Source organism: Somniosus microcephalus, chromosome 11 (genome assembly GCF_052327205.1).
Source record: "Somniosus microcephalus isolate GS21.2 chromosome 11, FLI_Smic_1.0, whole genome shotgun sequence".
NCBI classification, from domain to species: Eukaryota; Metazoa; Chordata; class Chondrichthyes; order Squaliformes; family Somniosidae; genus Somniosus; species Somniosus microcephalus.
The window spans coordinates 230,278,662-230,292,811 of NC_140997.1; the positions used below are offsets into that span (position 1 = coordinate 230,278,662).

At 45.2% G+C, this 14,150-nt stretch overlaps 1 protein-coding gene across 2 annotated transcripts in view; it reads left to right on the plus strand.

The window, feature by feature from the left end:
- Positions 1-14,150, plus strand: part of mcm2 (minichromosome maintenance complex component 2) — a 43,212-nt gene that overhangs the window by 5,885 nt on the left and 23,177 nt on the right. For both annotated transcript variants that reach the window (XM_086002091.1, XM_086002092.1), the window contains exons 4-10: positions 2,876-2,964; positions 3,896-4,070; positions 4,586-4,805; positions 7,365-7,572; positions 9,959-10,093; positions 10,907-11,098; positions 12,374-12,467. In XM_086002091.1, coding sequence (XP_085858217.1) covers positions 2,876-2,964; positions 3,896-4,070; positions 4,586-4,805; positions 7,365-7,572; positions 9,959-10,093; positions 10,907-11,098; positions 12,374-12,467 — 1,113 coding nt within the window. The remainder of the gene's footprint in view (positions 1-2,875; positions 2,965-3,895; positions 4,071-4,585; positions 4,806-7,364; positions 7,573-9,958; positions 10,094-10,906; positions 11,099-12,373; positions 12,468-14,150) is intronic.

Below are 14,150 nucleotides of genomic sequence, written 5' to 3' on the forward strand. Positions count from 1 at the left end.
TGTGCTAGGTATGACTCCAGCCAGTGGAGCATTTTCACCCTGATTCCCATTGACTTCAGTTTTACTAGGGCTCCTTGATGCCACACTCAGTCAAATGCTGCCTTGATGTCGAGGACAGTCACTCTCACCTCACCTCAGGAAATCAGCTCCTTTGTCCATGTTTGGTCCAAGACTGTAATGAGGTCGGGAGCTGAGTGGTCTTGACAGAGCCCAGACTTGGCATCAGTGAGCAGGTTATTGGTGAGTAAGTGCCGCTTGATAGCACTGTCGATGACATCTTCCATCACTTTGCTGATGATTGAGAATAGACTGATGGGGCGGTAATTGGCCGGGTTGGATTTGTCCTGTTTTTTGTGGACAGGACATACCTGGGCAGTTTTCCACATTGTCGGATAGATGCCAGTGTTGTAGCTGTACTGGGACAGCTTGGCCTTAAATAATTTGTAGAGAGATTGGCAGTGACTAGTTAAATTTTCAAGTCCATCTACTGTATATTTTTTCATTCTCTTGATGTTCTTGTGCTTCCAAAGAAAGTGTGCTGCGAATGTGTTTAGTTCTGGCAGCACTAGTCTTATCCAGACACAAGAATGTGCATAAAAGCTAACTTGCAGTCTGATTTAGTTTATCAACCTTGTGTGCAAGCCTTGTGGTAGCGAATAACCGCCCTTTAGTATGGACAAGGCCATGGAAGAGTGGCATGTTCACCACACAGACCCCAGTAGAAATCCCATTTCTTTACCTGGTGACTGTATTTTAGTGCAGCCCAGTGGCCCTGCTCCTGTTCAAGCAAGCTCCACTGTGTGGGCGAGGGGTTGGCTGGTGCCAGACTCTGTCCACTGTTCTACATTACAACAGTAACTACACTTCAAAAGTACTTCATTGGCTGTAAAGCACTTTGGGACGTCCTGAGCTTGTGAAAGGTGCTATATAAATGCATGTTGTTTTTTTTTTTTTTCTTTCTGAGCTACAGAGTCCTTGTCTGCCAAAGACTCTGTTACCCGATGACAGACAGAGAGGTTGCTGGCCTTCCGTTCTGTCCAAATACGGTGCCTATCCGCAGTGAAGAATACCTCGAGTTATGTGTGTTGTCATGATGTGGGTAATTACTGTCCCTTTACAACATTTTCCCAGTGTAGTGCAGTCACCTCTTGGTGACTTTGTAATTTGAAGCGGCTCGTGAATGGACATTTTCTGACTTAATGACGTTCCTGGAGCCATGAATGGGGGCAAAGGGTTATGAAAGAGAGAATTTGCATTTATATAGTGCCTTTCAGAAACTCTGCATGTCCCAAAGCACTTCATAGCCAATGAAGTATTTTTGAAGCGTAGTCACTGTTATAATGTAGGGCAATGTGGCAGCCAATTTGCGCACTGCAAGCTCCCACAAACAGCAATGAGATAATTGACCAGATATTTTGTTTTAGTGTTGGCTGAAGGATAAATCTTGGGGGAACGCCCCCTGCTGCTCTTCGAATATTGTTGTGGGATCTTTTACCAGTTAATCTGTTTTGGTGGTTTTGTTTGACGGATAAATGTTGGCCAGGGCACTAGTAGAGAGCTCCCCTGCTCTTCTTTGAATAGTGCTGTGGGATCTTTTATGTCCACCCGAGAGGGCAGACGGTTCCTTAGTTTAACATCTCATCTGAAAGACGGCGCCTCTGACGGTGCAGCACTCCCTCAGTACTGCACTGAAGTGTCAGCCTGGATTATGTGCTCAAGTCTCTGGAGTGGGGTTTGAACCCACAACCTTCTGACTGGCGAGAGGGTTACCCACTAAGCCAGGGCTGAGAGTTTCCAAGGAGGAGTATGCTTCCTGGCTGCCACTGGCAAGCAGTTTTAATGCATAAAATGGGTAGCCAAGGGTGATTGCCAAGTACAGGTGTATCTCTTTAGAATTGTGAAGCAGTTCAGTGGAGTTCATTCACTTACTGGTCTGTCTTGAGTTAGCTGAAGCTAACTGGGGCAGTGGTAGGGGTTCTGCAACTCTCTTCTGTGTCACTGGGCTAGGGAAGGGCGAAATTTATGTCCACTGTCCCGTAATGGATAATGAGCATGTGTGGATACTGGATGGTGCCAGATTGGGCTCGGCTGTGTATTTTGATCTTCATAGTTTAATACCTACTGACGGCTGCTATCTTGGTTCACACGTGGAAAAACGTGGCAACTTGGGTATGGTACCTGAGAGCTTGTATGTCGAATTGTACACCAGTGTGTGTTGCAGCCTTTCAGGCAAAGTGAGGTGGAGATGTATGTTCGAGAATAAAGTGACTTTGTAGTATTGGTTTCTTGTTGGGATCATAAATTGCAGCTTTTTACAATCTAGCACTGAAACATGATGTCTTCTGTATAGTCACAGCTATTCTGCTTGGAGCCCTTTGCCACTTTGATACCTAGGCTATTGTAGTTCAGATTCCAGGATACTGAGGCTCCCGGCATTTATACCACTAAATCCGGCACCTCGATCCCAGTGGTCATGGAAAGACTGGATCTACAAGCCTGTCGCCCAGATGAGGGAGCTTGGAGTCAGATCATGGACACCACAGTCATCCCGTAATCCAAACTGTGTAACCTCAAAAGCAGTTTGGGAATTAAAAAGAAATTCACTGCTTCATCCTTGCAAGGAAATGTCATGCACCAGTCAGGAGGCAGATGTAGAATTGTAATTTTTTACCTTATGCTATTGGATATAGCAGGTTCTTGGCTATGAGGGTGCCATATGTAGAGAATTTTTAATCGTATTCCATTAAATATGCAGGAAACTATTTTTAAGTACAGAAATCTGACAGTTTGAATTGTGTTTATGTGGGGGGGGGCGAAGAGAGGGATATCAGGTAGGGGAAACACATTAAACAGCGATGTCTCTCTCTTGCTTCAGAGAGTGACGATGAGGATGACGAGCGGCCCGCAAGAAAGCGGCGCCTGGCCGAGCGAGCAGCAGACGGGGCAGCTGAGGATGACGAGGAGGTAAGTGCAACCCTGTTCTAACAGAGGAAAATAACGGACAGGAAAAGACCTACTGGTCCATCCAGCCTGTCCCACCCAGTTGTGATGTCTTGTGTATCTCCCTACCCAATCTCCTAGGATAGGCAAAACATCAGATTTAATATTTTAAAAAAAGGAAACAGGCCAACTCAGAATTTGGGTTAATTATATTGATCCTAATAAACCTGCTAAGACAGGTGGAACAGAGCAACTAAAAATGCATTGTGCAATGATCCAATGACGGTGTCTTGGGTCACTGTTTGACTCATTCAGAGACGCACAAGGCGAAGCCCAAATTGGTTTGCAGTAGCAGGATGGAGGCAAATCTAGAAATCTTGTGCTAGGTTTATTGCTGTCTTAGCTAGTTCAGAACAATGGATTTTGCCCAAACTCTGAGCCACCCTGGTGCCCAGTTAGATAGTATAATCAGAATATGGTGCAAAGCCAGGAAGGAAAATTGTCTGTCATTTTGGACTTAACAGTTAAACATAATTAGGAGCAGGAGTAGGCTGTACGGCCCCTTGAGCCTGCTCCGCCATTCAATAAGATCATGGCTGATCTTCTACCTCAACTCCACCTTCCCACCATATTCCTTGATTCCCTTAGTATCCAAACATCTATCGATCTCAGTCTTGAATGTACTTGTCGACTGAGCCTCCACAGCCCTCTGGGGTAGAGAATTCCAAAGATTCACCACCCTCTGAGTGAAGAAATTTCTCCTCATCTCAGTCCTAAATGGCTGACCCCTTACACTGAGACTATGACCACTAGTTCTAGACTTTCCAGCCAGGAGATTCAGCATTTATCCTGTCAAGCAGTCTTAAGAATTTATAAAGTAGGGCATGTGGCAGCTTCTAACCCAGCTGTGGTAGGTTTCTTACTGTTTGTCCTTTTCTTCTTGTCTCTCGTGCAGATGATTGAAAGTATTGAGAACCTGGAGGACATGAAAGGCCACTCAGTCAGGGAGTGGGTCTCCATGGCAGCACCCAGATTGGAGATCTACCACCGTTTCAAGAATTTCCTGAGGACCCATGTCGATGAGCACGGGCACAATGTTTTCAAGGAGAAGATTAGTGACATGTGCAAAGGTTAGTCTGATAAAGGCATCAGTGTGAGGGGGTATATAGAACATCAGGCCTTGCACAAATCCTGGTGGCCAGGTCAGATCAGGAGTGACAAGAGTCCTGGAAACAGCTTGCCAGTGCTCGTGAAAGCCAAGTTGGGCAAAAACTTCATTTAGAGTGGGGAAAAAATTGATTTTTGCTCACAATTTGCATTATGTAACTATCCTCCACTCGCTGCATTTTGCTGGAAAATAAGCCTGCTTTTATTGGGAGATGTTGCTGTAGTTTCAGTTATGAGTTCTGTTTGCTGTAGTTCATAGAGACTCTGTTTAGACTTTGCTGAGTAAATAGACTGTTTGCAGTAAAATTGACTGCTGTACGCCCTGCTCTGCCCCCAACCCATTGTCTGACACAGTGGTGTTCACTTAGAATATGTAGTGAGACTTTTAACAACGTTCTCCTAAGTGATGATCCTAATGCATGACGCAGCCTTTCAGCTAGTATTGCCTGAAGTCATGGAGTGGCTGTTGTGCTTACAGAAAACCGAGAGAGTCTGGTTGTTAATTATGAGGACCTGGCTGCCAGGGAGCACGTGCTGGCCTACTTTCTGCCCGAGGCCCCGGCAGAAATGCTGAAGATCTTCGACGAAGCGGCCAAGGAGGTGGTGCTCTCCATGTACCCGAAGTATGACCGGATCGCCAAGGAGATTCACGTCAGGATTTCTAGCCTGCCACTGGTCGAGGAGCTCCGATCACTGAGGTACGGTATCCCGATGCTTTCCAGTAAAAGTGTACCATTGTGTGTTTAACGTACTTGTTTGTTTTATTAGCCGTGTTTTGAATTTGTGTTGTTATATTCTGTTCATAAAAATCATATTAATGTGGTACTAGCTGCCTTAATGTTATAATACGGTAGCACAGTGGTTATGTTACTGGGCTAGTAATCCAGAGGCCTGGACTAATGATCCGGAGACATGAGTTCAAATCCCACCACGGCAGCTGGGGATTTTAAATTCAGTTAATTAAGTAAATCTGGAATAAAAAGTTAGTATCAGTAATGGTGACCATAAAACTACCGGAAAACCCACCTGGTTCACTAATGTCCTTTTAGGGAAGGAAATCTGCCGTCCTTACCCGGTCGGGCTATGTGACTCCAGACCCACAGCAATGTGGTTGACTCTTAACTGCCCCCTGAAATGGCCCAGCAAGACACTCGGTTGTATCAAACTGCTACAGAGAAGTACCTGTGGGAGTACTTTCACCACATGGACTGCAGCGGTTCAAAAGACAGCTCGCCTTCTTGAGGGCAATCCGGGATGGGCAATAAATGCTGGCCTTGCCAGCGACCCCCATATTCTGTGAACGCTTTTTTAAAGGGGATAGCTATTTCATAGAGCCGGCACAGGCACGATGGGCTGAATGGCCTCCTGTTCTGTATGATTCTAAAGGTTGTTGGTGCTTGTAAACGGCCAGTGGCAACATCAAGCTCCCCTAGGTCAAGTAGTGCATTGGCATGCGTCAGAATTAACACTACTTTGCTTCAACAAACCTCAGCCCGGCCGAGCAACCCATTATGCACCACAATTGTAATCTTGTGTTTTTTGTTGTTGTTGGCCCTCAAATTTTAATCTGCATTTTTTGTACCCAATTTTTCGTTTGTTTTGCTTAGATTTGTGTTTTTTTTTTACAAGGTTTGTGGACTAGTTACCATCACTTTAATCCGGGATGTTTATTTTGGTCTCGTCTCTTGTGATCGCTACTTTCAGTTGTAGACTTCATAACATTAGTTTTAATTTTAATTTGACAAAAACATATTAATTTTAGTAGGACTACTTTCAGCCTCATTTTAGTTAATTACGACATCATTCTGCACCAGTGTGACATTTCTCTTTTCCCACACCAGTCAATTTTTCTCGTGCTGTCTGAGCTTCAGCTCACACTGAGCTTGAACAGTTTGTTTTTCCAGCCCGTGCCCACAAGATACTTTAGGTTAATAAGTCAGTTCGCACAGACCCCTTCTAGCTGACAGAGGAAATGCCCCTGGTCCCATCAGCCTGGGCTGGATTCACATCCAGGTTCTCGAGGTGCAGGGATGCTGTGCTAATGGTGCTCGCAGGCTGCGAGATGGTTTTACCGATGGTGATTGTTCACTAGTTGTGTTAGTGAATCTATATTCACCTTTTCTACTGGATCACTTTTATTTCTCTCAAGGTTTTGACTGATTCAGCGAGCAGTGCTCACCCTCCACACTTGCGTGGTTATTCTGAGCTTAGCCAGCAGGTTTAACGTGCTATTCAGTTGCAGGAGGCGTCACAGTTGAGCCCCAAGATATCCTCACTCAGCATGCAGCTCCATTGAGTCTGGTGGTTTGTAATCATGCCTGTTCTTTTTTTCCTTAATCCAACCAATGGGTCCTGAGGCCAATTATAGCTCCTACCGATGCCTCACTAAGATTGGCTCACTCAGCACCGACTTGAATATTGAATCTTTGTTTCACAGTGCACTTCTACACGGGTTGTCAAGTTTAAATAATTTTGAACAGGCCTCCTGAGTTCTTGCATTTGACTAAAAATGCTTTGTCAAAATTTGACCTTTTATGATGTGATAAACCCAGTCACCAGCAGTCATAAAATGATACAGCAGAGAAGGAGGCCATTCAGTCCATCGTGCCTATGTCGGCTTTTTGAAAGAGCTATCCAATTAGTCCCACTACACTGCGCTTTCCCCATAGCCCTGCAATCTTTTCTTTTTCAAGTATTTATCCAATTCCCTTTTGAAAGTTACTATTGAATCTGTTTCCACAACCTTTCAAACAGTGCTTTCCAGATCATCATAACTCGCTGCACATCTCCCCTCCTGATTCTTTTGCCAATTATCATAAATCTGCGACCAGTGGTTCCCCTAATTTTTTTTCCGTGCACGATCCCTTTAAATTTGCGCGGTATCTTCCAGCAGTAACAGCTTGTAAGTGGCCTGCGTGGGACCTCCCGATTGATGGCTGTGCACCTTAGGGGGGAACGTTGTCTGTGACCCTCCAGCCAGTGGAAACAATTTCTCCCTATCTACTCTATATTAAATGCCTTTATAATTTTGGACACCTCCTATTAGATCCCCCCTTAACCTCCTCTGCTCTAAGGAGAAGAATCCCAGCTTATGCAGTCTCCAAAAGCGTGGTGCCCGAGTGATTTATAAAAGTCTGGCATAACTTCCTTGCTTTTGTACTCTGCCTCTATTCATAAAGCCCAAGACCCTGTGGTTTTTTAACAGCCTTCTCAACTTGTCCTGCCACTTTCAAAGCGCATCTTTGTTTTCATTCCAGACAGCTTCACTTGAATCAGCTGATCCGGACGAGTGGAGTGGTCACCAGTTGTACAGGAGTCCTGCCACAGCTCAGCATGGTCAAGTACAACTGTAACAAGTGTCACTTCATCCTGGGACCGTTCTTCCAGTCCCAGAACCAGGAAGTGAAGCCAGGCTCTTGTCCCGAGTGTCAGTCGATGGGGCCATTTGAAATCAACATGGAGGAGGTAAATTGACGGGGTCCATTGGGAGACTCCATCTGGTATTGCCTACATCTCTTAGTTGGTTGAATTACTCTCTTGAGCAAGAGGTGGAATGACTACTTGTTTTAAAAAGTAACTAGAATTACATAGAATTTACAGTATAGAAACAGGCCATTTGACCCAGCTGGTCTACGTCCGTGTTTATGATCCACACGAGCCTCCTCCCACCCTGCTTCATCTAACGCTATCGGCATAACCTTCTATTCCTTTCTCTCTTGTGTGTTTATTTAGCTTCCCCTTAAATACACCTATACTATTCGCCTTAATTACTCCATGTGGTAGCAAGTTCCACATTCTAACCACCAAACAAGTCTTTTAAACACACTGTGGTTAGAATGTGGAACTCACTACCACAAGCAGTAGTTCGGGCGACTTTTTAAATTCACTCACAGCAAGGCCGGCATTTATTGCCCATCCTTAGTTGCCCTTGAGAAGGTGAGCCGCCGCCTTTGAACTGCTGCAGCCCGTGTGGTGAAGGTGCTGTTAGGTAGGGAGTTCCAGGATTTGGACCCGGTGGCGATGAAGGAATGGAGATATATTTCCAAGTTAGGATGGTGTGTGACTTGGAGGTGGTGGTGTTCCCATGCGCCTGCTGCCCTTGTCCTTCTAAGTGGAAGAGGTCGTGGGTTTGGGAGGTGCTGCCGAAGAAGCCTTGGCGAGTTGCTGCAGTGCATCTTGTAGATGGTACACACTGCAGCCACGGTGCGCCGGTGGTGGAGGGAGTGAATGTTTTAGGTGGTGGATGGGGTGCCAATCAAGCGGGCTGCTTTGTCCTGGACTAGCATAGATGCATTTAAGGGGAAGCTAGATAAGCACATAAGTGAGAAAGGAATAGGAAGATACGTTGATGGGGTGAGGTGAAGAAGGGTGGTCGGAGGTTTGTGTGGATGGAGCTGTTGGGCCGAATGGCCTGTTTCTGTGCTGTAAATACGATGTAAAGAAATTTCTTCTGAGTTACTGGATTTATAAGTGACTGTCTTATATTTATGATTCCTAGCGTTGGTCTCCCCCACAAGTGGAAGCATCTCTGTGCCTAACTTATCAAACCCCTTCATAATTTAAGACCACTGTTGGGTCAGCCATTGGCCTTCTCTTTTCCAGACATTGTCATGTTAACTAAGCCATACAAACCAGAAGGTTTTGTTCAACGACTTCAGGAGTGGAAGGATGAATGTTAGTGGAGGCGGAATAAATCAGTTGCTTTTATAGACTGAAGTTTGCCTTGTCTCTGATCTAAATATTCATTTCCAAAAGGAAAGTTCTGTGCAGTTTGCAGAGGACAATTGCCTCAAATTTCAAGACATTCCCAAAGGTTATAATTTACATGACTCATCTTTGACCAGCTGTTTTCCTTAGCGTGGCATTTCCAGGGTTCCAGCAGCCAAGGAACCGTCACGTTGCACAGAACTAAGGCATCCTCGGGGGACCTTGAACTCCAGCTATTTGTCCTTCAAAACTCAGATAACTCACTACTATCCTGCACACGTTTCTCATTTGCCGGTATGCTCTTTGAAGTTTGTGAGCCCGGAGGTTTGGAAAGAGCTTATCTTGGGGCTCTCGTATCATTGATGGATGAATCCTAAACAGAACACAAATAATGTGTAAATAACCGTCACCTTGAGCTTTGCACAAATCAACAACAATGTGGATTTATTTGTGGCCCCTGAATTTCCCAGCTACACACCTATATGGCTCATAATAAAGAGCTTGAACATTCCTGGCATAAAGCATTTGTTCCTTTTTCTTTTTCTGTTTGTGGGGGGTGTGTGTGTGTCTGTCTAGCCAGAAGTTTTTATTTTGAAGGAGTTAATCAGCCCACTGATTTGATTACACATTAGAATCATAGAATAGTACAGCACAGAAGGAGATCATTCGGCCATAGAGTCTGCGCCGGCTCTTTCGAAGAGCAATAACTTGTATAATAGAAAACATGTTCACCAACAAGAAAAACAAAATGAAGCACTTAACACATATAGGCGTAGATTTTAACTTGGGCCACCATGCATAAATAGGACAGCAGCAGCATGAAGGGGGCTTACCTCCCCATTTACGCCGGTGGTCCGGCTGCCGCCATCCTTAAAGGGGCTTTTCATTGGGCAGCCAAAGAGCCTACCTGTTTCAGGTGGTCAGCCCTTTCAAATTATAGTGGAAGACCAAAAAAATCATACATACTTCTGACATGGGACAGTGTTTAAGCGCCTTATCTTTTGACATTAAAGATGCTATTATTGTTGTTTAGCTTGAATCAGTCATAACCTGTACACACACTCCCAGTTAAATGTGAATGTTTGCTGTGAAATGGGCTTGGTGTCAATGTCCTGTTTACAGATCAGTCTCTGTTTCCCTTCAGACTGTATACCAGAATTACCAAAGAGTCACCATTCAGGAAAGTCCAGGCAAGGTCGCAGCCGGGAGGCTGCCACGCTCGAAAGATGCAATTCTTCTCTCCGACCTGGTGGACAGCTGTAAACCCGGTGACGAAATTGTAAGTTAGCAAACTTTTTAATGTGGGGAATCGTATATATAAAAAAAAAAAAATGGGCCACTGTTACCCAGGAAAACTGCTTTTCTTCTTTAATCAACTTTTAAAAGGACGACCACTTTACATGCCAGTTACATTGCACATTTTGTGACTGCGTGAAGCAGTTTTGATTTTACGCTGACCTGAGAGTTGATACAAACCTGCGGAAAATTGCCCGACTCCAATTTAGACAAACTGAGAGCACGGTATAGCTGCAATTCGTGCCGGATAAACCTCGACGGTCAGACTGGCAGTATAACTGATCTTGGTCCCATGATACTCTTAAACTACTAGTCTCAAACTAATACACACAAAACAAAAGATAAAACGGTACGGAATAATGATCTGCAGTGTGTTGAAAGTTAGTAAAGCGTCAAGAGGTTGAATTGGTACATCAACCTTGAAATGTGTTACTTAAGAATTATTTTGCCAGTGTGTTGTGGCAGAGTGAAGTCCTAATACTTACTGAGGGTGGAGGCGGGGGAAAAGCAGGATTTTAATGTTTGAACACAATAAGAACATAAATAGCAGGAGTGGGCCATAAGCCCCCTTGAGCCTGCTCCGCCATTCAATAAAATCATGGTTGATCTTCAACCTCAACTCCACTTTTTCTGCCAATATCCCCAAATGTGCTGGGCTGAATGAATCTCCCTCATATTTGTATTTTATGGTTTGATGAGTACTAACGTGTAAGAATTTGTTCAACAGTTGCAGGGTAATTTGCAGCTTTTCTGACAGGTTTAACCGTTTGTATGCTTGTCCTGTCTGCTCCTGCAGGAACTCACCGGCATATATCACAATAATTACGACGGTTCACTCAATACTGCCAACGGGTTCCCCGTCTTCGCTACGGTGATCATGGCAAATCACATCACCAAGAAGGACAATAAAGTGGCGGTTGGTGAGCTTACAGATGAAGATGTCAAGGCCATTGTGGGTCTCTCCAAAGACGAGCGAATTGGGGAGAGGGTGAGTGTGTTTTGTGATAGTGAGGTTTCAGAAACAAAACTCCCAGTGGTTAGGCCACTGCAGACCTGTGGAAAAACAGAGCCTCGTTTGTCGAATATAGCCGCAGGGTCTTGAAACATAAGAACATAAGAAAGAGGAGCAGGGGTAGGCCGTTCGTCCCCTCGAGCCTTCTCCGCCACCCAATAAGATCATGGCTGATCTTCTACCTCAATTCCACTCTCTTGCACTATCCCCATATCGCTTGATTACCTTAATATCCAAAAAATCTATCGATCTCTGTCTTGAATATACTCAACGACTGAGCCTCCACAGCCCTCTGGGGTAGAGAATTCCAAAGATTCACCACCCTCTGAGTGAAGAAATTTCTCCTCATCAGTCTCAAATAAGGGGTTGGCCATTTAGGACTGTGATCCCTGGTTCTAGACTCCCCAGCCAGGGGAAACATCCTCCCTGCATCTACCCTGTCAAGCCCTGTAAGAATTTTGTATGTTTCAATGAGATCACCTCTCTTCTAAACTCCAGAGAATATAGGCCTAGTCTACTCAATCTCTCCTCATAGGACAATCCCCCACCCCCACCATCCCAGGAATCAGTCTGGTGAACCTTCGTTGCACTCCCTCTATGGCAAGTATATCCTTCCTTGGGTAAGTAGACCAGAACTGTACACAATACTCCAGTTGTGGTCTCACTAGATCCCTATATAATTGCAGTAAGACATCTTTACTCTTGTACTCAAATCCTCTTGTAATAAAGGCCAACATACTATTTGCTTTCTTAATGATCCGGACCCCCTCCCCAGCACCAGCATCCGTTCACCTAAAGAGCACACAAATTTCGGGCTGTATATAAATTTGAACATCTTTTTAGGCAATAAAACTTTAAATGCTTTATTTAAAAAAAAAAAAAATTAAAAAAAAAATTCGAGCAAATTGGACCGTTTTACATTTTATATGTAAAAGCTTATGATTGTGACTCGGATCAACATAGTCTTGAGATTGTTCTGTGGCTTTGTACCAGCAGTGCTATTCATCGAGTCTGTACCTTTTTAAAATTATTCACTCTTGTGCGAGGTAATGAAGAAACCTTTAAGTTTACTTTGTCCATATTTGTGTCTGTCTGTGTGCGATGTATATAAAATGTCGACAGTGGGAATTTTTACACCACTGGATACTAACCAGATAGGCTCTGGGGATACTCCGTAAGGGTTTGACTGGCTATAATTGATTTTGGAGTTGGGCCTGTCGATTATAACATCTGTTTTATCCTCTCGCCTAGATCTTTGCTAGCATCGCACCTTCTATATATGGTCACGAGGACATAAAAAGGGGCCTTGGGCTGGCACTGTTTGGAGGTGAAGCTAAAAACCCAGGTAGGCCAATCCATTGAGAAAGTAACCTTCCTTAGTGACATTGGCGGCCATGCCTTCAACCGCCTAGGTCCCACACTCTGGAATTCTCTTCCCTAATTCCCTTTGCCTCGCCACATTTCTCTCCCTCTTTAAGACCCTCCTTAAAACCCACCTCTTCAACCAAGCTTTTCATCACCTCTCCGAATATTTCTTCCTTTGGCTCTTGTTTTTTTTGATTATGCCTTGGGATACTTTTGTACATTAAAGGTGCAGTATAAATGACTGTTGAATGCTTTTTCCCCCTCCAGTGTATATATTTTGAGTTCAGTCATTTTTCTGTAAAATGTTGGCTTTTTAAGGCTTCACTTCATCCTACAGTCTTCTAAAATACAACTGTGGTGTCACCTAACTACTTAGGTTTGAACCATCACATTTTCTATTTTTAATCTGAGCACCACCCCCCACCCCCTGCCCCAGGAGTTAGTATTGCTAGCGATTGGGGAAAGTTGGTGCATAAGGTTGGCTTGAGCGTTGATGGGTCTGATGGTCTCTTACTGCCCATTTCATATGTTTGTATCTTCTCTTCTTAGGCAGTCCCTCGGAACCGAGGATGACTTGCTTCCACACTAAAAATGAGTTCTCAGGTGACAAATGAGTCCAATGCAGGACCTATAGTCCCTGTCACAGGTGGGGCAGACGGTGGTTGAAGGGGCGGGTGGGTGGGGTGCTTGGGTTGACGTGCGTTCCTTCTGCTGTTTGTGCTTGCTCCCGGCGAAGAGACTCGGTGTTCGGCGCCTTCCCGGATGCTTCTCTCCACTTTGTGCGGTCTTGGGCCAGGGATTCCCAGGTGTCGGTGGGGATGTTGCACTTTTCCAAGGAGGCTTTGAGGGTGTCTTTGAAGCATTTCCTCTGCCCACCTGGGGCTCTCCTGCCGTGTTGGAGCTCCGAGTAGAGCGCTTGTTTTGGGAGTCTTGTATCGGGCATGCGGACAATGTGGCCCATCCATCGGAGGTGATCGAGCGTGGTCAAAGCTTCGATGCTGGGGATGTTGGCCTGAGTGAGAACATTGGCGTTGGTGCGCCTATCCTGCCAATGGATTTGCAGGATCTTGCGGAGGCAGCGTTGGTGGTACCTCTCCAGTGCTTTGAGGTGCCTGCTGTACATGGTCCATGTCTCTGAGGCATACAGGAGGGCGGGTATCACTGCTGCTCTGTAGACCATGAGCTTGGTGCTGGGTTTGAGGTCCTGGTCTTCAAACACTCTCTTCCTCAGGCCACCAAAGACTGCACTGGCACACTGAAGGCAGTGTTGGACTTCGTCATCGATGTCTACCCTTGTTGACAGTAGGCTCCCGAGGTTTGGAAAGTGGTCCACGTTGTTCAAGGCCTTGTCGTGGATTTTGATAATCGGGGGGCAGCACTGTGTCGTGGGGGCAGTTGGTAGAGGACCTTTGTCTTACGGATGTTTAGTGTAAGGCCCATGCTCTCGTACGCTTCGGTGAAGGTGTTGACGATGGTTTGGAGTTTGACCTCCGAGTGTGCGCAAACGTCGTCTGCATACTGTAATTCGACGACAGAGGAAGGGACGACCTTGGATCTGGACTGGAGGCGATGGAGGTTGAACAGTTTCCTGTTTTTTCTGTAGATTCGCTCCACTTCAGCGGAGAGCTTACTGAGTGTGAGATGGAGCATTGCAGTGAGGAAG